The sequence below is a fragment of the Odocoileus virginianus genome, chromosome 29, assembly GCF_023699985.2.
Source record: "Odocoileus virginianus isolate 20LAN1187 ecotype Illinois chromosome 29, Ovbor_1.2, whole genome shotgun sequence".
Classification (NCBI taxonomy): Eukaryota; Metazoa; Chordata; class Mammalia; order Artiodactyla; family Cervidae; genus Odocoileus; species Odocoileus virginianus.
In genome coordinates this window covers 33834175-33860305 of record NC_069702.1, presented here as the reverse complement: position 1 = coordinate 33860305, position 26131 = coordinate 33834175, and the positions used below count along the sequence as shown (strand labels likewise).

General features: G+C 35.5%; 1 protein-coding gene across 10 annotated transcripts in view; it reads right to left on the bottom strand.

The window, feature by feature from the left end:
- Window positions 1-26131, bottom strand: part of EPHA5 (EPH receptor A5) — a 372969-nt gene that overhangs the window by 288869 nt on the left and 57969 nt on the right. For all 10 annotated transcript variants that reach the window (XM_020893703.2, XM_020893705.2, XM_020893704.2 and 7 more), the window contains exon 3: window positions 5283-5946. In XM_020893703.2, coding sequence (XP_020749362.2) covers window positions 5283-5946 — 664 coding nt within the window. The remainder of the gene's footprint in view (window positions 1-5282; window positions 5947-26131) is intronic.

Below are 26131 nucleotides of genomic sequence, written 5' to 3'. Positions count from 1 at the left end.
TTAATATTAAACATAATATTAACAAAAAAGCCATAACATTTTAATAGAATTAGTCCAAAATTATTCAAGTGAGGAGATAAAAAGAAAACCTATTATTCTCATGCACAATACCTGCAAATAGATGAAATGACTTAATCACTTAATTGTCTTAGCGGTGGTTCACAGCAATAGAACACACACACACACATATATGGACTCACACACCATTGACACCAATCACTCTGTGATTTCAAAATCACAGCCTTTTGTTAAAATTTTTAAATCAAAATTAGTTTCCTTCTGTTGCATAAAAGAGCATACCAAAAAGGACCAAAGTTCAACCCCTTTGATGCTTTTTGGTAACATGCCTAATTAAAAATAACTAGGCTCTCCAATGCATAATTACACGAACACCTAATACTCTAAATTTCCAGCCAATTTTGTTTCAAACATAAATATGCACCAGAAGTCTGCATGATCGACATACTACTCCCTGCAGTATCTTTACTGTTTCTGAATCAAGGCTCCTTCTTGAGCTCAGTATTTTCACTACATTTCCTTGCTGTGCAATCATTTCCCAGTTGGACAATTAATAAGTGCTTTTTCTCCACAGCCCTTGGCATGTAACCCCCCTTACCCTGTATTTGAGCATGCACTATATACCTTCTTCACTCACTGGTTTTGGCAGTGACCCACAATCTAAATCTCTTTCCTCCATTTGATATAAGTGAAACTATAATTATCTAGAGGTAATTTCAAATTACTACTTCATTCCACTAGCAACTGATGAAGATTAGTGGTCTTGCCTTGGCATCTGAGTAAGTCAGCAACACAATCACAAGAGAACTCAGCAGGCAACATTTGATTCATGCGAACTCAATTACTTCTGTCAAACATATTCACTTCAATAAAAAGCAGAAACTTCCAAAATGGGTTTTTGCTAACAGTTTTGTACTCAGAAAAATTTCACATGACTCTTAAGGGAAAAATGGCATGAATTTTCTCAGAAATAACAATAAATAATAAGTATGAAAACATGCTTGTAAAATGGATTTAATATATTATTAGTACCTGGAAATAAAGAATATCTCAAACAAATAAATTTGAATACTTAAGGCAGTTTATTATAGAAAATTTAGGCATATAAGTAAGCCTTCAAGAAATAAATGCACTCTATATTTTAAGTTGATAACAGAAACCAGCATATTTGGTTACTTTGTTAAAATCAGATAATTATGGAAAAGGTAGTTAAATTCTTATAAAGGAAATTAAATAAGTAGACATGGAGATGACAGATCATGATCTGCTATTGATTAATGGACAGGGACTCCTGAATCACTTCTTGGTTGTCTTCTGGGTTGAAGCCATATGTTAATGAGCTGCCTAGCATTTTGCTTCTTGAAGGTTTAGTTGCTAAGAGACTGTGGGTCAGGTCTATCATGCCCTCCTTGTGTATCAGCTAACATGAAAATGATCTGAAAGCAACTACCTGGTCACCTCCTAGGAAATCTTAATATACGATAATCATTACAATAGGTTTACTCAACTTCAGCTTCTTATATTTATAGCCTTAATTATATCACAACATATTTTGATTATCAAAGAAACCAAGTAATTAAATGTAAGTATGTAATAAGGCTATATTTATAAATAAACACATTTTAGCATGTGATCCTTTGAGGTCTACAAAAGTCACTAAGATAACCTCTATAACAGTTAATATATCATATGCCAATCATATACCATTTAATATTTGAAACTTTGAAAATTTGGCCTGAGAATCTTAGGACTAAGTAAAGATTAATTTAAAAGACATTTGTCAATTTTGTGACCAATGATGTTTCCTACAGGTAACAAAGGTAAACAAAGGTAAACAAAATTACTTATTTAAAATTAATAATTTTAACATAGTATTTATAAAATAGATAACTAACTTTTGAACTGTGGTGTTGGAGAAGACTCTTGAGAGTCCCTTGGGCTGCAAGGAGATCCAACCAGTCCATCCTAAAGGAGATCAGTCCTGAATATTCATTGGAAGGACTGATGCTGAAGTTGAAACTCCAATACTTTGGTCACCTGATGGGAAGAACTTACTCATTGGAAAAGACCCTGATGCTGGGAAAGATTGAAGGCAGGAGGAGAAGGGGCCAACAGAGGATGAGATGGCTGGATGGCATCACCGACTCCATGGACATGAGTTTGAGTAGGCCCCAGGGGTTGGTGATGGACAGGGAAGCCTGGCATGCTGCAATTCCTGGGATCGTAAAGAGTCAGACGTGACTGAGCAACTGTACTGAACTGAACCAAGAGAGCTAATAGGAGCAAAGCCATGCAGGATCTTAGGCTATTTTATAAACTTTATTTGAAGGAGACAATTATATGTGTGTGTGTATATATATATATATGTATATATATATATATGTATATACATACATGTATATTTGAGTATAGTCGATTTGCAATGTTGAGTTAGTTCCAGGTGTACAACAAAGTGAACTAGTTATTGCGTATATGTGTATGTGTGTGCACTTTTTTAGATTCTTTTCCTATACAGGCCATTACAGAGTAGTGAGTAGAGTTCTTGTGCTATACAGCAGATCCTTATTTCCTTATTAGTTATCCATTTTAAATACAGTAGTGTGTTTATGTCAAATCCAATCTCCCAGTCCATCCTTAAAAAAAAAAAGGAAACTATTGAAGCACTTTAAGTGTCTTGGGAGTAGGAAGGGACTGGGAAGATAGGTTTGTGCAAATACCAGATTTGTGTTTTTGTACAGGTGACACACTCACATGGCTCAAAACCCAAAACTATATAAGAAGCTATTCATTATTTAAAAATAAAGTTTCCAACAAGATATGCTTACAGATTGGAGGAAAAAAGGAAACAGAAGAGTGGATGATTTTATGAGAGCTGGGTGGGAAATTTATAAATACTTTGTGAGGTATTGAAACTGAGAAGTGAGCAGGAAGGATATGTCAAGAACGATTCTTAGATTTCTGACCTACCAAGGATATTTCCAAAACAGCAAGATCCCCACTTAGAGGTTTGTGGATAGCACATTAAAACTGAAGAAAGAGTTATAGTGGAATTTTATATGACACACACACACTCATACATTTACATTTGCGCATACATATTTTGAATAGGTTTAAATACATATATTTATTTATATGGGACCATCTGTGATGCCCTAATTTTCCAAGACAAACCTTCAACATTTGTTTATTCACTCAGTAAATTATTTACAGAATAAATGTTTGAAATGCCTCATAGAATGGCCACATATCACTGGTACACGGGAAAACACCAAGAGGCACTGTTCACACAGACTACATTGTGCAGAACATCTTCTGCGGCAGGGACTGCGAGGGGCTGTGTAGTCTACTGCCTTCATGACCCCGTTGCCCTCGTCCCTCCTACCAGAGGAGGGTAATAAGCACATTAAGATGGAATCCAGTTGAGTGAAGCTTCTACCAAGCAGCCTCTCCTTTTTCTCTCAGGCCTCTACTCCTCAACTACTAAGAGTGTGAGAGGAGAAAGACGCAGTGGATTCATGCATTAAAAGCATCCTGTCAGAATACTACTTTCCCCAGGTATTTTCATGATAAGCACCTGCAGAATATTTTAACCCCAGCAACAATAAAAAATCATCCTCTGAATGCAAAGGTCCTTTATACCCTGTACCAATCTGGATGAAGACAAAGATCATTGTGTTCTGAACTAAAGTTACCACATATCATTCATGAAAATGATATAAATAGATAATCAAATAGAGCATGCTGCCTTTTAATACTGGTAAACAAATTCTTAGAAATAATAAGATTTTGTAAGCATTTTAGGGAAAACAATGCAATGTAGTCAATGGGTTATCTTTAACTCCCACTGCTGATTCTACAGTTACATATATCTTCACCCATGCCAAGAAGATTGCTCAAAAAGAGAAGTTAAAGTAATGTTAGTTAAAACTTTCCTTTAAATTCAACCCTAAATAAAATCTGATTCATTTCTTTGACAAATCTAAAGGCATACCTGAAAAATAATTTTGATTTAATAAAACTTTATATACAAAGGAATAGCGAGTTGTAGATTACATGGAGAAATAATCATGCACTTAATTGTAGATGATAATACAAACATGAGCTGATGCAAATACGGTGCAATGCATTTCTAGAGACAAATAAGCAACGTCAGTTTGGTTTACAGATTAGTGTTGTTTCCCTGGCTCTACAGTCAATCTACAGTCAAGCCTGAAGAAACGTGAGCAAGGCTGAGCCACATTACATACTGAATTTAGAAAATAAACTGCACCTGAAGCTACCAATGGGCACAGGGGACTTCTCAGTATTTGGTTTTCTCTTCAGTTAAGACACATTAACTCTCATTACCTATTTGGTATGTGCATATCATGGTGAAAACAAGTTGAGGTTCATAAGGATTATTTTTTTTTTCCTCTAAGGAAAATGTTTTCTTCCTCATAAGCTGTTCTTCACTTTGACATAAAGTACTATCCTGTTTCATGAAGCCACTGAGAAAGATCCAAGTTTTAAAGGGCAAGTCACCACACTGTGGACAAAATCAGAGTATTTTCAAATGAAAAAGAAGCATGCATGATCAAGTTTCAATTTAAGAGAAAAATTAAAACAGAAAAAAAATCCAAGTGCAAACTGCTTTGAAATGACCTTTCTGTATTGGTTCTTTCTCCAAACAGTTACATTCTTGAGCACTACTTATTATGCATTTAAAGTTAGCCTGTAAATTCTTAAAAGCAAGTATGTAATAGCTATTATATGCAAAGAACATGGTAAACTAAGTCCTGTCACTTTCCACATATGTCCAATGAAGTTCATATGGCAGAACTTATACCTAAAGAATTTTTAAAAGGCAGTTAAAGGCATGCCAAAAGTCTCATCGAAGTTTACGTTTGAATTTCACATAACAAGAGTTTATTTTTCTCTTCAGAGAGACAGAGTCATGACAGAGTAGCAGATAAACAAGAAATAATCCCTTGAAGTGAGTTGCTCAAAAATAAAATTCCTGCAAGCAAAATGAATATGAAATACTACACTGCAAGTAAGACACTCTCTGAGTACTAATTATGCATATCCAGTAGAATATAACTTCAAATCTTTCATCATTGCCATAAGTTTTAAAATTCTGAGAGGAGAGAAATCAAACTTGAAGAGAAATAATCTCCATAAATTAGCAAAGTAAAAGGTCATTTGCTCATAATCACTGGAAGATATACATAAACATGATCCAAGGGAAGCAGACAGCCCCTGCAGATCCGCAGGCAAACTCTTACCTTGACAGGTGCCGTTTTTCTCTTCGTATCCGGCCTTGCACATGCATTTCCCAATGGGTACCAGCCACTCTCCTTCAGCGCTGCAGTGCATTTTGGGTGGTTCGTCTGTCACAGAGTGGTTGACACAGGAGCCTGCCACTTCAAGTAACTGTGAAGAATCAGCTCCAGTAATTGTGTCAGGGAAGACAGCTAAATGTCGTACCACAGAAGGGCATTTTTTATAATACACTCGCACTGAAACAAGAGCAATGCAAGCACCCACATCTTGAAAAGCGAGATAAAATCCCTTTTTGCTTAGAGGTCCTACATCTCTGACCTCTGTATTCAGTTTCATGACACGGTCACCAAGATCAAGTTCTGTAAAGCTTTCATCGGCAGCAATGGTATCAATTTTGATGTACTGGTTTTCCTTGATGTTTCTCCCATTCTCATTATCTGACTCAAAGTAATACATGTTGAAAGTCTCCTTACAGGTCCCCAGCCCTCCAGGAAGACTGTTGCAGTCCCGCAGAGTAAACTTGAGTTCTATGAAGATTCTGGAAGCACCTTCATTGGAGATCCAACTGGTCAAAAGCCAGTTATTCTGGTTCTGTTCCATAACTTTGCATACTTGGTATGTGTGGATAGGGGCATAATTTTCATCAACTTCACCAATCTCTTCCCACTGTAGAATATAAAATAGAAAAAAAAAGTAAAAAGATGATTAGAAAATAACCAGAAAAATAAAAGAAAATTAATTCAGATGTAAAATTTCTGCAGCCTCAATATACAGTATTGAGAGAAAGAGATATACAATGAAAATTTAAAAAAATAATTTCCCTTTTCAAATTAAATAAATCAGCAATATATTAGTCATTGTCTCAAATGTAACTCAGGTGTGAACACAAGTGAATGATATTCTCCAGAAAAATCCATGTATTTCAGAGCAAAAATAAAATTCAATATGGGATATGATTAACAAAAAGCAGTGAAAGGGAAATATGCATATTTGGAACAAAGTTTGTAGAAAAGGAAGTACAATTTTTTAAAACCATAACAATGAGAAAAAAGCAGCAAATGAAGAAAAGAAGGGAGAAAAACATGACTGATCCACACTCAACTCTCAAACAACACAACAATGTAATAAAACTTGAAAGAAAATTCATTAGCTTAAAATTAATAGTTTATTTCATTGAACCAATCTGGTAGGACTCTTAAAAACTGCGTTGAAAGTTGTTCAGCCATGTCTGATTCTTTGCGACTGCATGTGGAATTCTCCAGGCCAGAATATTGGAGTGGGTAGCCATTCCCATCTCCAGGGGATCTTCCCAACCCAGGGATCAAACCCAGGTCTCCCGCACTACAGGTGGATTCTTTACAAGCTGAGCCAAGGAAGCCCAAGAATACTGAAGAGGGTAGACTATCCCTTCTCCAGCAGATATTTCCGACCCAGGAATGGAACCCGGGTCTCCTGCATTGCAGGCAGATTCTTTAACAACTGATGTACCAGGGAAACCCCCCAAATTGTGTTATGAAGGGTTTATTCATACATGTTCCCACAAATATAAACCTAAAGACAGAAAGAAAATAGAGATATGCAAATTATAGACTAGTAATATGGTGGAGAAGGAAATGGCAACCCATTCCAGTATTTTTGTCTGGAGAATCCCAGGGACGGAGGATCCTGGTGGGCTGACGTCTATGGGGTCGCATGCATGCATTGCAGAAGGAAATGGCACTCCAGTATTCTTGCCTGGAGAATCCTAAGGATGGAGGAGCCTGGTGGGCTGCTATCTATGGGGTGCACAGAGTCGGACACGACTGAAGTGACTTAGCAGCAGTAGCAGCAGCAGCAATATGGAGAAACTTGTCATTTCAAACACTGTGATTTTTTGTTATACATAACCTGAGAATGCATTAATTCTTTCTTACTAAAGCTTATTTTATGCACAATGACCTTAAAAGTTATGGTTATATATACAGGATGTAGAAAAATTAAGTACGATTTATATAGCTTTCAAAATACTATTCAGTTAAATAAGAGATCTAAACCTCTCTCTCCTAGCAAACTATCAACACTACAGTTCTGAGAATGTCAGTGTACCATACCACATTTTATACAGTGTAAATCAGATTTTTACTCTTCATAAAGATGTTATTATAACAAAATATTTTAAGCCTGTCTAAAATCTATGGGAATAAAAGTACATGCAATTTTGTTGTAAATCTTTAAAAATTATCCTGAAACACAGACAGCAATGAAACCGTACATACTGACTTTCAATAAATCCAAAATGTGATTTCAGACATTAAATATTATAGATAATAAACTTCATAGAACTTCATTTCTTTAGACATGAAATTAAATGGAGCATTACTGCTTGATTCTGTTCAACTGACACAGATGTGAAAAATGGCATCACAAGGGATGCACATAAATTGTAACCTTCGATGGCCCCTCTCAGAATTCTAGCTGCCATCAGAAAGACAAGTAAAAGGTGTTAATGAGGGAAAACTGATGAGCTCATTCAAATCACAAGATAGACATCAAGACCGTATCTTACCTAACAACATTTACATTAGAGTGTTACATGAAACCTTCGTTCATTCATTTAATCTCACTTTTGCCCCCTCTCACAGTGTATATAAATCGTACTTTGCCTCTGATTTTATTAATCAGCTTTGTCTCTCATTAAACTATTTACAGTTTCTTTATGAAGCCATCCAGGTATCAATGCTCTTTATTATAAATGGTTACTAAATGCCATGCTTAATATTTCATGGAAAAAAGCATCTCAACTAACCAAATGAAAATAACAAAAATGATTAATTTATTGTAAGAAGATTAAATGTATTTCCTTTGAATTAATAAATCAGAAAAGAGCATCAAAAAAACTCTTCCCTGAAAATGGAAAACCAAAATGCCACATTATCTCTGTTTTAGATTCTCTTATTTTTTAAGAGTTCTCCAATGCAAATCACAAACATATTTCTAATCCCTGGCCTTGAATCATTTATAAAAGACCTATTTCTGCATCATATAGTCCAACAGGTCCCTGCTAGCAAGTCAAAAGAACTGGACAAGTAAAAGGAATAGTAGCATTTTGCAAGATAATAAGGCAAGAAATTAACAGTCTTTGTCTGTACAAAGTCCAAGGTACCACAAATATTATTAAAAATGCAAGCCAAGCAGCACTTGACAAGACAGCTTAATAGGTACTGCTTCGGGTGATAATTTCTAAGTATGTGCTTAAGCATGTTTCTCCTCTGAATATTCTCAATTAATAAGAGAAAAACTGTAATTTTCTTTGATGTTAGAATATATCACGGTGGGATTTTATTTTTCTTTTCAAGTGTCCAAAATATAAATGAAGGCTCACATTTTCTATTTCTAATGAATGAATAGGAATAATTTAATTTAAATAATTATGGCCATAAGCCATTCAGAGACTCAAAAAGGTAATATAGATGCATTTCCAATAAATAGCTGCTCCTATTTAGACAAATACACTAAGAAACAAACAAAAATATTTCCTTTATTTTAGATTGGCTAGCTGAAATAAAATGCTGAATTCTTCGAAGTTGTCTTCCCTTTTAATACAAAGAAGACATCTTGCCATCTTCAGCAAATATCTTATTTACAAAGAAGAAACAAGTGGATGAAGAGAAAGCAACACTCTCCAAGAACTTGAGATAACAACAGGTATATTCTTAGACACTTTTGCAAATGTCATGTCAACGAATTACCATAATTTAAAATAAATGACCCAATCAAAAAATGGGCCAAAGAAGTAAACAGACATTTCTCCAAAGAAGACATACAGATGGCTAACAAACACATGAAAAGATGCTCAACATCACTCATTATCAGAGAAATGCAAATCAAAACCACAATGAGGTACCATTACACGCCAGTCAGGATGGCTGCTATCCAAAAGTCTACAAGCAATAAATGCTGGAGAGGGTGTGGAGAAAAGGAAACCCTCTTACACTGTTGGTGGGAATGCAAACTAGTACAGCCACTATGGAGAACAGTGTGGAGATTTCTTAAAAAACTGGAAATAGAACTGCCATATGACCCAGCAATCCCACTCCTAGGCATACACACCGAGGAAACCAGATCTGAAAGAGACACATGCACCCCAATGTTCATCGCAGCACTGTTTATAATAGCCAGGACATGGAAGCAACCTAGATGCCCATCAGCAGATGAATGGATAAGGAAGCTATGGTACATATACACCATGGAATATTACTCAGCCATTAAAAAGAATTCATTTGAATCAGTTCTAATGAGATGGATGAAACTGGAGCCCATTATACAGAGTGAAGTAAGCCAGAAAGATAAAGAACATTACAGCATACTAACACACATATATGGAATTTAGAAAGATGATAATGATAACCCTATATGCAAAACAGAAAAAGAGATACAGATGTACAGAACAAACTTTTGTACTCTGTGGGAGAAGGTGAGGGTGGGATGTTTCGAGAGAACAGCATCAAAACATGTATATTATCTATGGTGTAAGAGATCACCAGCCCAGGTTGGATGCATGAGACAAGTGCTCAGGCCTGGTGCACTGGGAAGACCCAGAGGAATCGGGTGGAGAGGGAGGTGGGAGGGGGGATCGGGATGGGGAACACATGTAAATCCATGGCTAATTCATGTCAATGTATGACAAAAACCACTACAATATTGTAAAGTAATTAACCTCCAACTAATAAAAATAAATGAAAAAAAAAAGAAGAGCATAGACAGAAAATGCAATATTTTCAGTGTAATTCTGTTGGAATTCCTATGCTTCCATAGCATAATAAAAGTATTTGCTGATTACTGTAAGTGAGGTGCCTGGGCAGTTTGGACACGTGGTCATTGCACATAATTTAGTGGGTTTAGTTCTACTCTTGTCCTGCTACTCCTCAAACCCCACCCTCTAAACCTAGACTTTTCTCTGTGTTTGTTTTCTCCTCATTCCTATTCCTTTGACTTAATATTAAAGAATTGATTACACATCCAGCTTGAGCTGGCTTAATTTCTCTCTCAAACTCTTGGGCTTGCTTCTTTCCCCACTGGCCACTGAAAACAAATCAGTTTCCTTCTAATCCCATGTTTGGCCAGGCATCAAAAGTCAGCCACATTCATCAGAGAAGTGGAAAAGAAAAAGGACTGGTTTTCATATCCATATGTGTATCATGGAGTTACCAACTTTTCCTACGCAAGCTATTAAGAGCTGTTTTCTCCCTGCCTGCTTCTCACAGGCCTATTTGATTTCTTCCCCCAAACTCATACTGTCGCTTATATTCTTAGCATTTATTTCATTTCCAAGCCCCTTGCCTGTACAACACCTTGTGTGCATTCACAGTTTAAAATACTGACTCAGGACACTTAGCCAAGACTAAAATCTCCCCTTACACTATGCCCCCAAATACAAATGAAGAATCATCAAGTGAACGAAGTCATTTTGACCTTTCAGGTTATGGGGACACCTGGTATTTAGTTCTGTTTTTATTATTGTGTGTTTATATGTTTTACATAGAGATTAATTTACTGAGGCTAAAGCACAGTGATCAGAAGTACTGTAGCAGAGGCCTGTATATACACACTTAACTGATCTTGTATAAAGGAAAGATTATCAGCCTTAAGTCCTAGAATTAGTCCCAGCTTTTACAGTATCTAGATGCATAAACCAAGAATTAACCACTGGCATATTGGTTACATAATCTAGAATGAGAACAGAAACTCTCTATCCCAGTCATCTAATATCCAATATAAAACATCATAAGTGGCCTTAAAAGATCTACTTCCATTGTTTACTTTAGAAATGAGAAAAATCAAAGGCCAGATTTTCTCAAGCTCACAAAATACCACCCTGAGCAACTCCTCTGTCCATCCCGTGTCTCTGCCTCTGCCTTCATATTCGCATGTCTGTCCATGAAGTCTGGATTTGTGTGTGGGATTCCTTGATTCACTACACTAATTTTACTCCACTCTGTTGAAACTAAATTCACATTTTCTTTCAGACATGATTTAACCATGACTAATTCTTTTTCTTCCTTTCTCCCTTCTATCTTTCCTTTCTTTCTCCCTCTTTCTCTATATATTAATACTCTGAAACAGATATGAAGGTAAAGACACAATTCTCTTTTTCTCTACTATATCTCAGAATCTGATACCATAAGACACAGGGTAGGAAACTCAGTAAATATTTTATAATGAATGAATTAATATCAAACATATATATATTCCTCCTAAGTTCAGAGATATGTTAATATGAAATTTGAAATAATTCACACATGGTAAATAAATGACTATATGATTTGCTTTTTTTTAACTTTGAACAAAAATAAATTTTGTTTTCTGTAAATTGTCTGAACTTTATAAATTCAAATAAAGGAATGTTTATAAGCTCATATTTTTGAAAATTAGTCTTCAGTGAAAACTTCTAGGAACTTAAGACACTATTTTTATTCTAATCATACAACTACTTTCAGCTTAGCCTTGCATATTAACCTGTAGAACTAGCTTTCTTTAGCATTATATTTTCCCAGTTATAACTTAAGAGCTTAGTATTGATTAATTAGATACTTTTAGCATAAAATGTTTTAACATATTCAGTTTTTATTTTTCACTCACTAGCCTTTTTCATCATTCTATACAGATTAAAAGCCTAGGATGTAGCATATCAGTTACTGGCACTGTACCTTCTTTCCTTTTTGGTCAAACAATATTAGGACCCTCTTAATCATTTTATTTGGCAGAGCAATGTTAAAACATAGCTAGGGGTCAACTGCTTCCAGCTTTACTCTGCAGTGTCCAAAGCATAACTTTGCAACAAGCCTTTATCACATAAAAGCGTCTTTGAATACAGTGTTAACTGTCCTAAAACTCAACATTCAGAAAACTAAGATCATGGCATCTTGTCCCATCAATTTATGGCAAATAGATGGGGAAACAGTGGAAATAGTGGTAGACTTTATTTTTCTGGGCTCAAAAATCACCACAGATGGTGACTGCAGCCATGAAATTAAAAGACACTTGCTCACTGGAAGAAAAGCTATGATCAAACTAGACAGCATATTAAAAGCAGAGACATTACTTTGCCAACAAAGGTTCATCTAGTCAAAGCTATGGTTTTTTCAGTAGTCACATGTGGATGTAAGTGTTGGACTATAAAGAGATCTGAGTGCTGAAGAATTGATGCTTTTGAGCTGTGGTGTGGGAGAAGATTCTCGAGAGTCCCTTGGACTGCAAGGAGATCCAACCAGTCCATCCTAAAGGAAGTTAGTCCTGAATATTCATTGGAAGGACTGATGCTGAAGCTGAAACTCCAATACTTTGGCCACCTGATGCGGAGAGCTGACTCACTGGAAAAGACCCTGATGCTGGGAAAGATTGAAGGTGGGAGGGAAAGGAGATGACAGAGGATGAGATGGTTGGATGGCATCACTGACTCAATGGACGTGAGTTTGAGTAGGCTCCGGAAGTTGGCGATTGACAGGGAAGCCTGGCGTGCAGCAGTCCATCGGGTCACAAAGAGTCAGACACGCCTGAGCAACTGAACTGTCCATTATCCTTTAATATCACAGCATCCTGTACAATGAATTTTGAAATGCTCCATGAGAAATTAATTCTAGGCTTCTCATTTTCTTCAAAAAACTGTTAAGATATCATTTATCATTTTTTTCTTTGTATGTGCAGAATGTTTGCTAACATCACTGAAGATATCCTGGCTTCATATTACTAATTAACTGCTGCTTTTAAAACAGTAGCACCTATCCAATATCTTAGAAAGTGCCTGGGAAATGGTTTCACTCTGTGCTCAAATTCAGAATTCTGGGATTTTACCCCTTTTAACTAGTGATCAACACATTCCAATTACTACTGCATCATAAGTTTACCTAAAGTCTAGAATTTCTGGAAGCTTCCTGCTCTTTCAAAATTTAGATGAAATACCACATAAAAAATAAGAAATTTCAAACAAACCAGAGATCTTTTGTTTCTCTATGTTTTTATAATAATTTATACTTTTAATATCAAATTTTTTAGATTCATTATTTCATTTTTTCAATTTTTCTATACTGATTGAAATTAGGTAAAATATACTCAAGTAAGAACATAAATGAATTGCTTACTTTCTCATTTTCTTATTTCCTCAGTTTCTCATTACGATAAATGATTACTAATATTCTTCCTGGGCTTCCCTGATGTCTCAGTGGTAAATAATCCACCTGCCAATGTAGGAGACACAGGTTCAATCCTTGGGTCAGGAAGGTCCCCTGGAGAATGAAAGGGCAACCCATTCCAGTACTCTTGCCCAGGAAATCCTATGGACAGAGAAGCCTGGTGGGATACAGTCCATGGGCCTGCAAGTGTCGGACATGACTTAGCAACTAAACAATATAAAATATTATTCCTCATAACATTTTATAAGACTTGCTATGCTTATATAAAATCATTACATTTTTCCTTCCTATTGGATGTACAACTGAGCTCATCTGTCTCTGTATGCATGCTGACATCTGCCATTACCTAATACATTCAACCCAGGACATTTCTTCTGAGAGAAAATAGAATAGAAAAATCCTCACAGAATAAGAGACTCAGGATCATTATTAATGGTTAAAAAAAGTGGAGAATCCTATTATTGTTGGGACAGACTTTTTTGTCTGTTCTTGCTACCTTTGATATGTTACCGTCCACTAGAAGCCATTCATCATTAAAAAGAAACACTGTATTATTAAGACAGTGCATGCTGGACACACATATGAGTCCCTAAGCCTCCTGCCTGTCCAGTGGCTGCCCAAATGCTTAAACAGCGAGAGTCAAGTAGAAAACCAAATTTTCACTTGGGAGATAACACAATGCTTTAAAAGAAACTTTATTATAATTTAAAGATAATCATGGAACGTGTGAAAACCTCAAAGCTATATTATAATATAGGAACAACAGATCTGAGCTGCAGCTAGTCAACCTACATTTGAGAAGATTAATTTTCTCACTACGCACTATATGCATGATACAATCATACAGAACACAACCACATCATTTTACAGAGGAGTAAACAGAACTAGAGAGACCAATATGTTTTTAGTGCCAAATTAACCTCTCAGATCAGAGCTCCCTGATATTAATTTTTTCTCCTTTAGACGGGTTAAAATTCTAATGTATAACATATACACATGCACATATACACATATGCACATATGCACATATACACATATGCACATGAAGCAATTCTAACCATTATAAGAGAGAGTTTTTCATTACCTGATAAACTAGGTATTTAGGTTTTTATAACATAAAATTGTGGGCCTTTGTTGTGGACTTCTAGCACCCATCCTTCCTTGCTCAGTTGAGTGAGATTTTGATCAAGACAACACAAGTCCATTGAGCAACAGAAACATCTCAGTTTTTATGCATAATCACCAGGACAAGATGGTTTTAAAAGAAAGATATTTGTAGTATTAGTTTCTGTTTCAGAAATTAAATCTAAAAGCTATTGCTTTTCAGTAAAATAGAATATGACAAAATGTATCAACTTTCAGTGAAAATCATTTGAATCAATAATCTTGCTACATTTCCTCAATAATATGTTAGTGGAAAAAAGATTGCATCAAATAGGTGTTTGTGTTGTTTAAAACATCTTTAAAATTCATGAGTATGAAATAGCAATATTGCTAGAAATGACTCAATTAATTTTCTATGTATGAAATAAAGCTGAAGTCAATTACTTTATTGCCCACAGAATAGTACAAATATTTATGGGCTCAAATTCAATTTGTGAAACAAAATCACCTGAGAAAGACAGAGATGAAAACTTTCAAGTTTATATGGATATTTTCAGATGGAAATTTATAGACAATTGAGCATCTGTCTACAACACTAAATAAGAATCATGAAGAGATTTTTTTTCACCTGGAAAAACAATTCATATTTTTTTCTAATGTTGCAGTCAGCATTTTTTTTCAAAAAGGAAACATACAGATTCTTTCTTCATTTATTATTTTTTAAAGTTTTTTTTAATGTGGATCATTTTTAAAGTCTTTGTTGAATTTGTTGCAATACTGCTTCTGTTTTATGCTTTTTGGCCACAAGGCATGCGGGATTTAACCCCCCAGCTAGGAATCAAACCTGCGCTCTGTACATTAGAAGGTGAAGTCTTAACCACTGGACCGCCAGAGACGTCCCTCTTCATTTATTGTTTAAAAAATATCCAAGTGCACAAGAAATGAATTAGAGAATGAAAAAAGCAAAAGCAATGTATGACAAAAACCACTGCAATGATGTAAAGTAATTAGCCTCCAACTAATAAAAATAAAGGGAAAAAAAAGAAAAAAGCAAAAGCAAAATATCAGGTAAGTATTCACAGAGAAATTTATCACTTAAACAAAAAGGTATTTCTTATAAAATACTGTAATGAATATTATCTAAAAACAAAAAAGAAAAGGTATATATCATGACTGCTTCTATATTTGTCATTCCAGTTTTAAGAAGATATATATTAAACAGTTTCACATATATAAAATAATAAAAGATATCTGAATAAATCAAGTTTATAATTGACTTTTTTCTTGAAAAATCTACTTACAAAAACAAATTCAAATATCAATTGGTCAATTATAATTTTAAAAGGCAGAATGAGCTAAGTGAATACATATGCCCAAAACTGGCAAATTAATAAACTCAATTAAAATCTCCCATTAAATATGGCATATTTGTGATTTTGTGCCATGTAAAATTTTTTAAAAAGCTGCTAGAAATGGATTTATAAGCCACTGATCTAGTTTAGTTCCATTTTATACAATGTATTGAGACACTTCTGTTTTTATGTGATAGTATCTTACCCTGTATGTTTTCTGTCCTGTTACACCAAGAAATAGTCCAAAATTTGATAACTTGTAAAACTGTAGTAATATAAATAATCTTTTGTGTACTCTTGCAAAAGTTCACCTAGTCTGTGAGTTCATATCTTTACAAAAAGATGACTGTGATCTCAGTTGACAAACTTGCATTAGTAAGATGGGAGATTTTAAGATCTAACGAGTCACATGTTTCTCCTGCGTTTCAGGGTTTCACGGTGCACACACACTCACACACAGACGCACAATGAAGAATTCCTTTCTGACAGTCACTGTGAGATGTTAGAGAATGGTCCTTCAAGTGTTATTTAAATATACATGTTCTCAGTAACACTTAAAATTTTAGAGTGGCATTACTACTCTCTTCAATATAAATACTGTCCTGTTATAGACAACTAAATATTCTATGGGGAAACCTTCTTTTTGAAGCAATATGAAAGTTTAGGTAAATGAGGAAAAAAACTGTTTCACTTGGAATTCAGTTTAATGAAAATAGATTTAGCTTTGGTGCATTTAATGTTGTAGGCAAAACAGATACAATTATACACTCACTATTCTGGCAAAAAAAAGTTAAAAAGGAAAAAAGATTTTAGTAAACCATTTGCAACACTGGATGATTTATCCAGCCTAAAACATATACCAGAAAACACAACGTTGTCTGCGGTCCCGATCTTTACACCACCCTCATTTTTCAATAGATATTACATTTCTGGTGCAGGCTTTACAAACAGCACCCATAATCAACTCCATGTCTCATGTTAATCATGTTCTTGTAATCACTGGCTATTCAACACAAATCTCCATCTCAGTTTTTGTTGGAAAACAGCCACATTGGAGCTTTGAGTTTATTCAAGTTTAAGTGATTATGTTGCCATCATACGTACTAAAGCTTACAGCATCCACTTGCAACAGTCATATTAAGGAAGGTGTAGAAATGGAGGGTGTCTATAGTTACTTTATTGTACAGTCAGAAGCTGGAGCTTCCATATGGAACAGCTTTATTTTTCAGAACCCCAGGGCTGCTCTCTTTGAGGTGGAAGTAAAAGAAGAAACAGCCATGGACCTACTGAAATTTCTTCCTTTGTATTTGTTGAGCCTTTTCTGGCCAAAACTCTTTCAACAAAAAACAGCTACTTAAGTAAAAGTATACACTTTAGTAAAAACTTACTATGAAAATTTTAATTGTCTCTTGATAGTTCTAAAATGACAATTCCAATTTTTTAGCATTCATTTTTACATGTTTTTTATCATTAGTTTAACTCAAATTTAACTCTGGCCTACATTAAACTATAGAGTATTAATATAACAGGGTTTGCTAGTTGAAGATAATGATTGACATACTTATAGAAATTTTCTATCAACTCAATCTAAATATTTTATTGTATTTTATTATTATTGAATTTTTAATTTGAGAATTACTGTGAAATGGATTTTTCTGAGAAAGCTAAGAATTCTAGACAATTTCTGTAAAACCATTTAAAGCGTCAGTGAAATTACAGCAGAAGGAAACAGAAATTTCATATTTGTTCTTTCTACTTGGATCTTCTGCCAGTATTTTTCCTGCATCTTCTTATATTAACCATTAATCATCTTGAGGCCTTTTTTCCCTAGGTCAGTACCCACAAATGAGAACAGTGAAATTAATTTTGCATTGGGGTTTTAATCTTAAAATTAAACCAAGTTTTCACTTGCCTTTTTCTCTGCTTATCAACACAATCCCCTTTCGCCAGAATATAAGAGGAAACATAAACGTAGGAAATACAGACATCAGGTAAATCTAGTTATAGTACAGAAATATGAATTTTCTATATATATAAAGAGCTATATTAATTAAGTTTAGAATTATAGCCTAAAGGATCTTACTAATATTTGAGACTTCCATATCTACTTATAGATGGACTATAAACAGGACTCTGTATATAATAAGGGATATATCCATAATTGCATGAGGTCACTGTCACTTACTTCCTTTGATTGTTCTGTTTGTTATACAATGAATAGGTATCAAACTGACACATGTACATACATATACATTTGTTGTTCAGTCGTCAAGTTGTGCACGATTCTTCGCGACCCCGTGGACTGCAGCACACCAGGCCTCCCCGTCCCTCACCACACACATGTCTACTCTTGTGTAGATTCTTTCCCCACAGGCCATTACAGAATGCTGAGCAGCATTCTCTGTCCTATATAGTGGGTCCACATTAGCTGTCTGTTCTCATATTATCTACTATATAGTGTGTACACATATACAACTGATTCTTCATTGTACACCTGAAACTAGCACCACATTGTAAATTAAACCTACTTCTATAATTTTTTTTTAATTCACGAGATATTAATACACAGTCCCTACTCTTGGAAATCTCAGACTCTTTGATAGTATTTCCCCGTTTTACTTGTGGCAGCTTATATGGAACACAGGATATTTTTTGTATTATAAATGTGTGTTTATTTGGGAAAATGTAGGCAGATAAGGAATCAAGTTTTAGAAAGGTTATAGGAAACAGGAACTCATCCATGCTGCTGAAGGGAGAATATATTGGTAGCCAAATTTATGGAGTTGTTTGGCAATACATGATAAATGTAACACTTTTAAACTAGGATTTTCACATGTGACTGGAGACAGATACGCCAAGATGATACTTCCAGTGTTGTACCAGCCAAACATTTAAAACCACTGCCTCCCTAAGAATGAATAAAATGCTATATTCTTACTATATGCCATTATACAAAAGTTAATACTCATTCATTTATATAATGATCTCAAATACATAATGATGACAGGGACATGAAAATTTTAAATACAGTGAAACAATTTAAATATAAACAAAAATGCTATGAATTATGTTTTATTAAACCCATATAATCATATGGTGCTAAAAGTACAAGTGAACAGGAAAAATACACTAAATTCATGAGTCTAGTTCAATAAAAAGAATCCAATTTGAAGAATGCAAAGAAAGACTGAATAAAACATAGAGCCTATATATCATGCAAAGATGGGCACAATAAAGGATAGAAATGGTATGGACCTAAGAGAAGCAGAAGATATTAAGAAGAGGTGGCAAGAATACACAGAACTATACAGAACAGATCTTAATGATCCAGGTAACCACGATGGTGTGATCACTCACCTAGAACCAAATATCCCTGAGTGCGAAGCCAAGTGGGGCCTTAGGAAGCATCACAAAGCTAGTGGAGGTGATGGAATTCCAACTGAGCTATTTCAAATCCTAAAAGATGATGCTGTTAAAGTGCTACACCCAATAATGCCAGCAAATTTGAAAAACTCAGCAGTGGCCAGAGGACTGGAAAAGGTCAATTCTCATTCCAATCCCAAAGAGAGGCAATACTAAAATGTTCAAACTACTATACAATTGCACTCATTGTGAAATGATAGCAAGGAAATGCTCAAAATTCTTCAAGCTATGCTTCAGTTGTTCATGAACCAAGAACTTCCAGATGTACAAGCTGGATTTAGAAAAGGCAGAGGAACCAGGGGTCAAAATGCCAACATCCACTGGACCATAGAAAAAGCAAGAGAATTCCAGAAAAACATCTATTTCTGCTTCACTGACTATGCTAAAGCCTTTGACTGCGTGGATCACAACAAACTGTGGAAAATTCTTAAAGCGACTGGAATACCAGACTACCTTACCTATCCTCTGAGAAACTTGTGTGCAGGACAAGTAGAAACAGTTAGAACTGGACGTGGAACAATGGACTGATTCAAAATTAGGGAAGGAGTATGTCAAGACTATATATTGTCACCCTGCTTATTTAACATATATGCAGAGTACATCATGTGAAATCCTGGGATGGATGACTCACAAGTTGTAATCAAGATTGCTGGGAGGAACATCAACAACCTCATATATGCAGATGATACCACTAATGGCAGAAAGCAAAGAGGAAGTAAGGCGCCTCTTGATACAGGGTGAAAGAGGAGAGTGAAAAAGCTGGCTTAAAATTTAACATTCAAAATACTAAGATCATGGCATACAGTCCCATAATTTCATGGCAAATTGAAGGAGAAAAGGTGAAAACTGACAGTTTTATTTTCCTGGGCTCCAAAATCAGTGCAGACAGTGACTGCAGACTTGAAATTAAAAAAACACTTTCTCCTTGGAAGAAAAGCTTTGACAAACCTAGGCAGAGTCTTAAAAAGCAGAGATATCACTTGGCTCACAAAGGTCCATCTAGTCGAAGGTACATTTTTCTGTACATGACTACCAGTAGTCATGTACAGATATGACAGCTGGCCCATAAAGTAGGCTGAGTGCCAAAGATTTAATGCTTTCAAATTGTGGTACTGGAGAAGACTCTTGAGACAGCAAGGAGATCAAATCAGTCAATCTTACACAAAATTAACCCTGAATATTCTTTGGAATGACCGATGCTAAAGATAAAGATACAGTAATTTGGTCATCTGATTCAAACAGACAACTCATTGGAAAAGTCCCTGATGCTGGGAATGACTTTAGGCAGAAGGAAAATGGGGCATCAGAGGATAAGATGGCTGGATGGCATCATCAACTCAATGGACATGAGTCTGAGCAAACACCAGGAGACAGTGAAAGACAGGGAAGCCTGGCATGCTGCAGTTCCAGGGGTCCAAAAGAGTTAGACATGACTCAGTGATTAAACAACAAAGATGCAACTAGAATCCCACTAAGTATTTCGTGGAAAGCAAGTGTTTATTTGCAAGACAACCATGAAGCTCTTCCTACTGTATCTGTTTTTAAGTTAATATTGAAAGCTTTGAGAACTGTATACACATATATAAAATAAATCTGTATGGTATTCACATCATTATAGTAAAGCTATGCAATAAATTATCTTATTTAGTTTTATATGTTATACTACTCTCCATGCTTTTATTTCCAGAGAACTCTATTTATGACACACCTGAGCATTCTGTAGAAATACACAGATCATATGTTGGGAAATTCAATTAAGGTGCTGACTGATAATTGCTTAGGGGTAGGAACTTAGTGGGATACTGTATAATGGCTTAAATTTTGACTCTTCCCCACTGACACATTTTTCATAATGCCTAATTTATACTCTCTTGCCAGTTTACATATATGCATCCTCCTCCAATGGATTCATTTTATGACAAAGAAACCTGTTCTCAATTATCAGTGCATCCCCACTATTTAGAATTATTCATGGAGAAGTGTACAAATTCAATACGTATCATTGTTTATACGTAAGAATGAATGAATGAAAAATGAATGAATGAATGGAAATTCCAAAAGCATTTGACTGACTCTTTGCTTTACTCAGTGGCTTGCAGGGATCTACAGCAATGGAACTGAAAGAACTCTCGAGTGAGCTATTTCTCCCTCCCTCTTCTAAAAGCAACTTAGTCAAAGAACACTTGGCATGTCAACCTTGAAATGTTGCCAGCCTTTTGCTCTGGCCACTATTTTTTTTCCTCTCAATAATAACTCTCACCAGAAGATGGCAAGGAAAGAAAGAAAAGGTTAAACTCAATTCTGTCAAATGTTGTTAAGACTTGGCAGCTCCAGGAAAGGTTTTATAGTGAAGAGAATTGAATCTAGTGAAATAGGGGGCTGCCCAAATCACTGTGAATTTCATTTATCTGTGTATTTCACTTCCTAATTATCACAGAAAAGTGACAGCTGACAAGCCCATGGAAGCCTCAGAAGACTGCAAAATTGTATTTAGTGGCCAAAACATAACATTTAAAAACTTCAGTGACTCATGTACACAAAAGCAGGATTTATTCAGGTGATGTTGAGATTTGCTCTAACCAGTTTCTTTTATGTTCACATAAAATGGAATGTTTAAGTTATAATGGTATGGTAGTTGAAATTTCTATCTTGGTAAGATCTAAATAGTTGAACTAAATGTAAAGCTCAAACACTGTGACTGAGATTGCCTTTCACTTATCCCCCAAAAAGAAGTATATGAGCCATAATGACTCCAGTTCATTGGCACAAATGAAGAAGGCAAGTTGTAAGATTAAATAGCAAGCTCTTTAATATATATCCAATAAGCAGTAGAGTCTAATTTTTACCATATTTAATTTCAACTCTAAAAGGACATCATATATATCCAAAGAAAAATACTAGAAAGGTAACTGTTACAAAATGTAACAAAGTAATACATACTGTAAATTTTCTAAAAGCAAATGAAACAGTTGTCTAGATCTCAATGCTCAGTTGCTCAGTCATGTTCAACTCTTTGGCACCCATGGACTCTAGACCACCAGGCTCCCCTATCCACGGAATTTTCGAGGCAAGAACACTGGAGTGGGTTGCCATTTCCTGACCCAGGGATTGAATCCACATCTCCTACAATGGCAGGTGGATTCTTTACGACTGAGCCACCTGGGAAGCCCTTAAATCTCTTGCTTTAATTGAAAATCTCAGTATATTTTTAATTTATTAATTTTTATAAAAATTTAGAGCTGTATTTTAGAGCTGACCACCTTGTGGCATCATTAAATCAGAAACATTTTCTTTATGATCTTTCTCTAAGTATTTACTTTATGGTTTCATATAGCCTTACTACTGACATACCTCATTTCTGCCATGATATTTAAAGAACAACTGATATGCCCTCAATTTGATAGCTTATATTTTCCTCACATTCAGTGGCAAAGTATACACTTATATTCCTAAGAAGATAAATGTATTCCCATATTGAGACATTCCATTCATAAGGGAGTACAACTCATAAATGAGTTAAACATATAGTCATCCTAGTCACAGAAGCTTGCCATGAAGGGGCCCTGAAAAAATTAACTGATCACATTGACAACCTGCAAGATGTTTTCATGTGTACATCTGTTGATAATGCCTAACTTTAGAGGCATCGGCACTGATTTATTACAAATAGCTTAATGTCTTATACATAACTAAAAAACTATGTCTATGAAGGTGATTACAAGTTATATTTGAGAGGCCAAAATTCTTTCAATGTTCATCAATTATTATCAAACATATATTTAAGCATTTTTAAAAAAAATCTAGATTATCTTTATTAGAGGAAAGCCATTAAATGCCTTGGTATTTATAATAGAATGCAAAATTCTACTTAAGTAGAATCAGTAACCATAAAGAACGCAGAACTACAAAACTTATATTGATATTAAATAACTGAATTTATTTATGCAGCCTGGTTTTGAAAATGTACCTTTAAATGAAAAAGAAATAATGACTGAGGTAATTGTTTTCTAGTTAAAGCATCTTAACTCATTTTTTAACTAATTTTTCTCTTTAGCTACTGCTGCTGCTAAGTCACTCCAGTCGTGTCCGACTCTGTGCGACCCCATAGACGGCAGCCCACCAGGCTCCCCCGTCCCTGGGATTCTCCAGGCAAGAACACTGGAGTGGGCTGCCATTTCCTTCTCCAATGCAGCAAAGTGAAAAGTGAAAGTGAAGTCTCTCAGTCGCGTCTGACTCTTAGCGACCCCATGGACTGCAGCCCACCAGGCTCCTCCTTCCATGGGATTTCCCAGGCAAGAGTACTGGAGTGGGGTGCAATTGTCCTTCTCCTCTCCTGACCTAGGATACCTTAAAGCTCACAGAATTTAACAGCAAGAGATGCACTGAGTCTCATTTAGGTATGTATATGTGTGTGTGTATGCATATATAGGTGTATCTGTGTGTGTATATATATTCACCAGGTTTTCCTAAGTATATATGTGCACAGAATTCCTATTCGACTTAATAGGGTCATACTTACATAAATAATACGCGTTAGCTTAATATTTCTCTATGTAAAGCCTACTAATTTTTATTATTCTCATTTCCTTCTAAACTATGTGTATTCATAAGTATCTTCATTTTTCCTGTTTTAATTGAAAATATTACTGTCCAGTTCCTACTTTTCTTATTCTTTGTATCAATTTAAACAACCTACAACAGAGGTTCTCAAACACTGATTTATTCATCCATTACATCATTACCACCTCTGTTGGTTTATTAAAAATGCTGACTTCCTGAGTAGTATACATGACCTACAGAATCCAGAGACCCAGAAATATGTATTTTAAAAATATGAAATAATAACCATCATTTAAGATTTACAAAGAACGAAAAACATGTCTAGAACTTTCTTAAATATTTTGCATGCTTTAACACATGTTATACTCACCACAGTCCAATGAGTAGGTGATTATTATTTAGAAGGGAAAACTAGGAATGTTAATGAATTATGTAACTATGATTCTGGCATCATTACTTCAGACTCATTGCTCTTGACCCTCTCATCACATACACAGCCTCTCTTGGGTAAGTATAACTTCTAGCCAGATTTCTGTAAAAATGTCCAATAAATGTAGATGACTATAATACACCAAATCATAGATATTTATAGTGTGCCTTCTTCCTCAAACTAAACAAAAAGTTCTTTGAGAGAACAGTACTATATATTCATCTTTTGGATCTTTCAGCAAAATACTCGAGTTCTCAGTATATTTGTCAAATAGATTCTTCTTTTCAAATCCTCCAAATGTAAAACCATCTGCACTAAGAAAACAAACAGCAAACCTCGCTTTCATGATGCAGCCTATTCTTCTATCATCTGATTGAAATGCTTTCTCCAGCATCCCAGGCCCACTTCTGAGGAGTCTCAACTCAATTTTTATGAGGTATCTCTTATCACCATTAGCTATATGTATGTGTGTGTGTGTGTGTGTGTGTGTGTGTGTGTATAAATATATATATATATATTTTTAACTTTAGAATTTTAAACATATTTAAATTCCTAAATTTCCTTTTTGAGATTGCCTCTGGCAGACATTCTGACATTCTAGAAAGCTAAATAAAATGATCAAGACTATATTTTGTCTTAGCATGAGGCCCAGCAAGAGAGTTCCAAAAAAACATTTACTTTTGCTTTATTGACAATGCCAAACCCTTTGACTGTGTCGATCACAACAAACTGTGGAAAATTCTTAAAAGATATGGGAATACCAGACCACCTTACCTGCCTCCTGAGAAATCTGTATGCAGGTCAAGAAGCCACAGCTAGAACTGGACATGCAACAATAGACTGGCTCCAAATAGGGAAAGTAATACATCAAGGCTGTATACTGTCACTGACCCTGCTTATTTAACTTATATGCAAAGCACATCATTCAAAATGCCAGGTTGGATGAAGAACAAGCTGGAATCAAGATTTCTGGGAGAAATATCAATAACTTCAGATACACAGATGGCAACACCCTGATGGCAGAAAATGAATAGGAACTAAAGAGCCTCTTGATGAAAGTGAAAGAGGAGAGTGAAAAAGTTGGCTTAACGTTCAACATTCAGAAAACTAAGATCATGACATCTGGTCCCATCACTTCATGGGAAATAGATGGGGAAACAGTGGAAGCAATGTCAGGCTTGATTTTGGGGGGCTCCAAAATCACTGCAGATGGTGAGTGCAGCCATGAAATTAAAAGACGCTTACTCCTTGGAAGGAAAGTTATGACAAACCTAGACAGCCTATTAAAAAGCAGAGACATTACTTTGCCAGCAAAGGTCCATCTAGTCAGAGCTATGGTTTTTCCAGTAGTCATGTATGAATGTGAGAGTTGGACGGTGAAGAAAGCTGAGCGCCGAAGAATTGATGCTTTTGAACTATGGTGTTGGAGAAGACTCTTGAGCGTCTCTTGGACTGCAAGGAGATCCAACCAGTCCATCCTAAAGGAGATCAGTCCTGGGTGTTCATTGGTAGGACTGATGTTGAAGCTGAAACTTCAATACTTTGGCCACCTGATGGGAAGAGCTGACTCATTTGAAAAGACCCTGATGCTGGGAAAGATTGAGGGCAGGAGGAGAAGGGGACAACAGAGGATGAGACGGTTGGATGGCATCACTGACGTAATGGACATGAGTTTGTGTAGGCTCCAAGGTTTGGTGATGGACAGGGAGGCCTGGCGTGCTACAGTCCATGAGGTCGCAAAGAGTCAGACATGACTGAGTGATTGAACTGTACTCAACGAGGCCCAGATGAGGTCCAGACTTCAGATTTAGAAA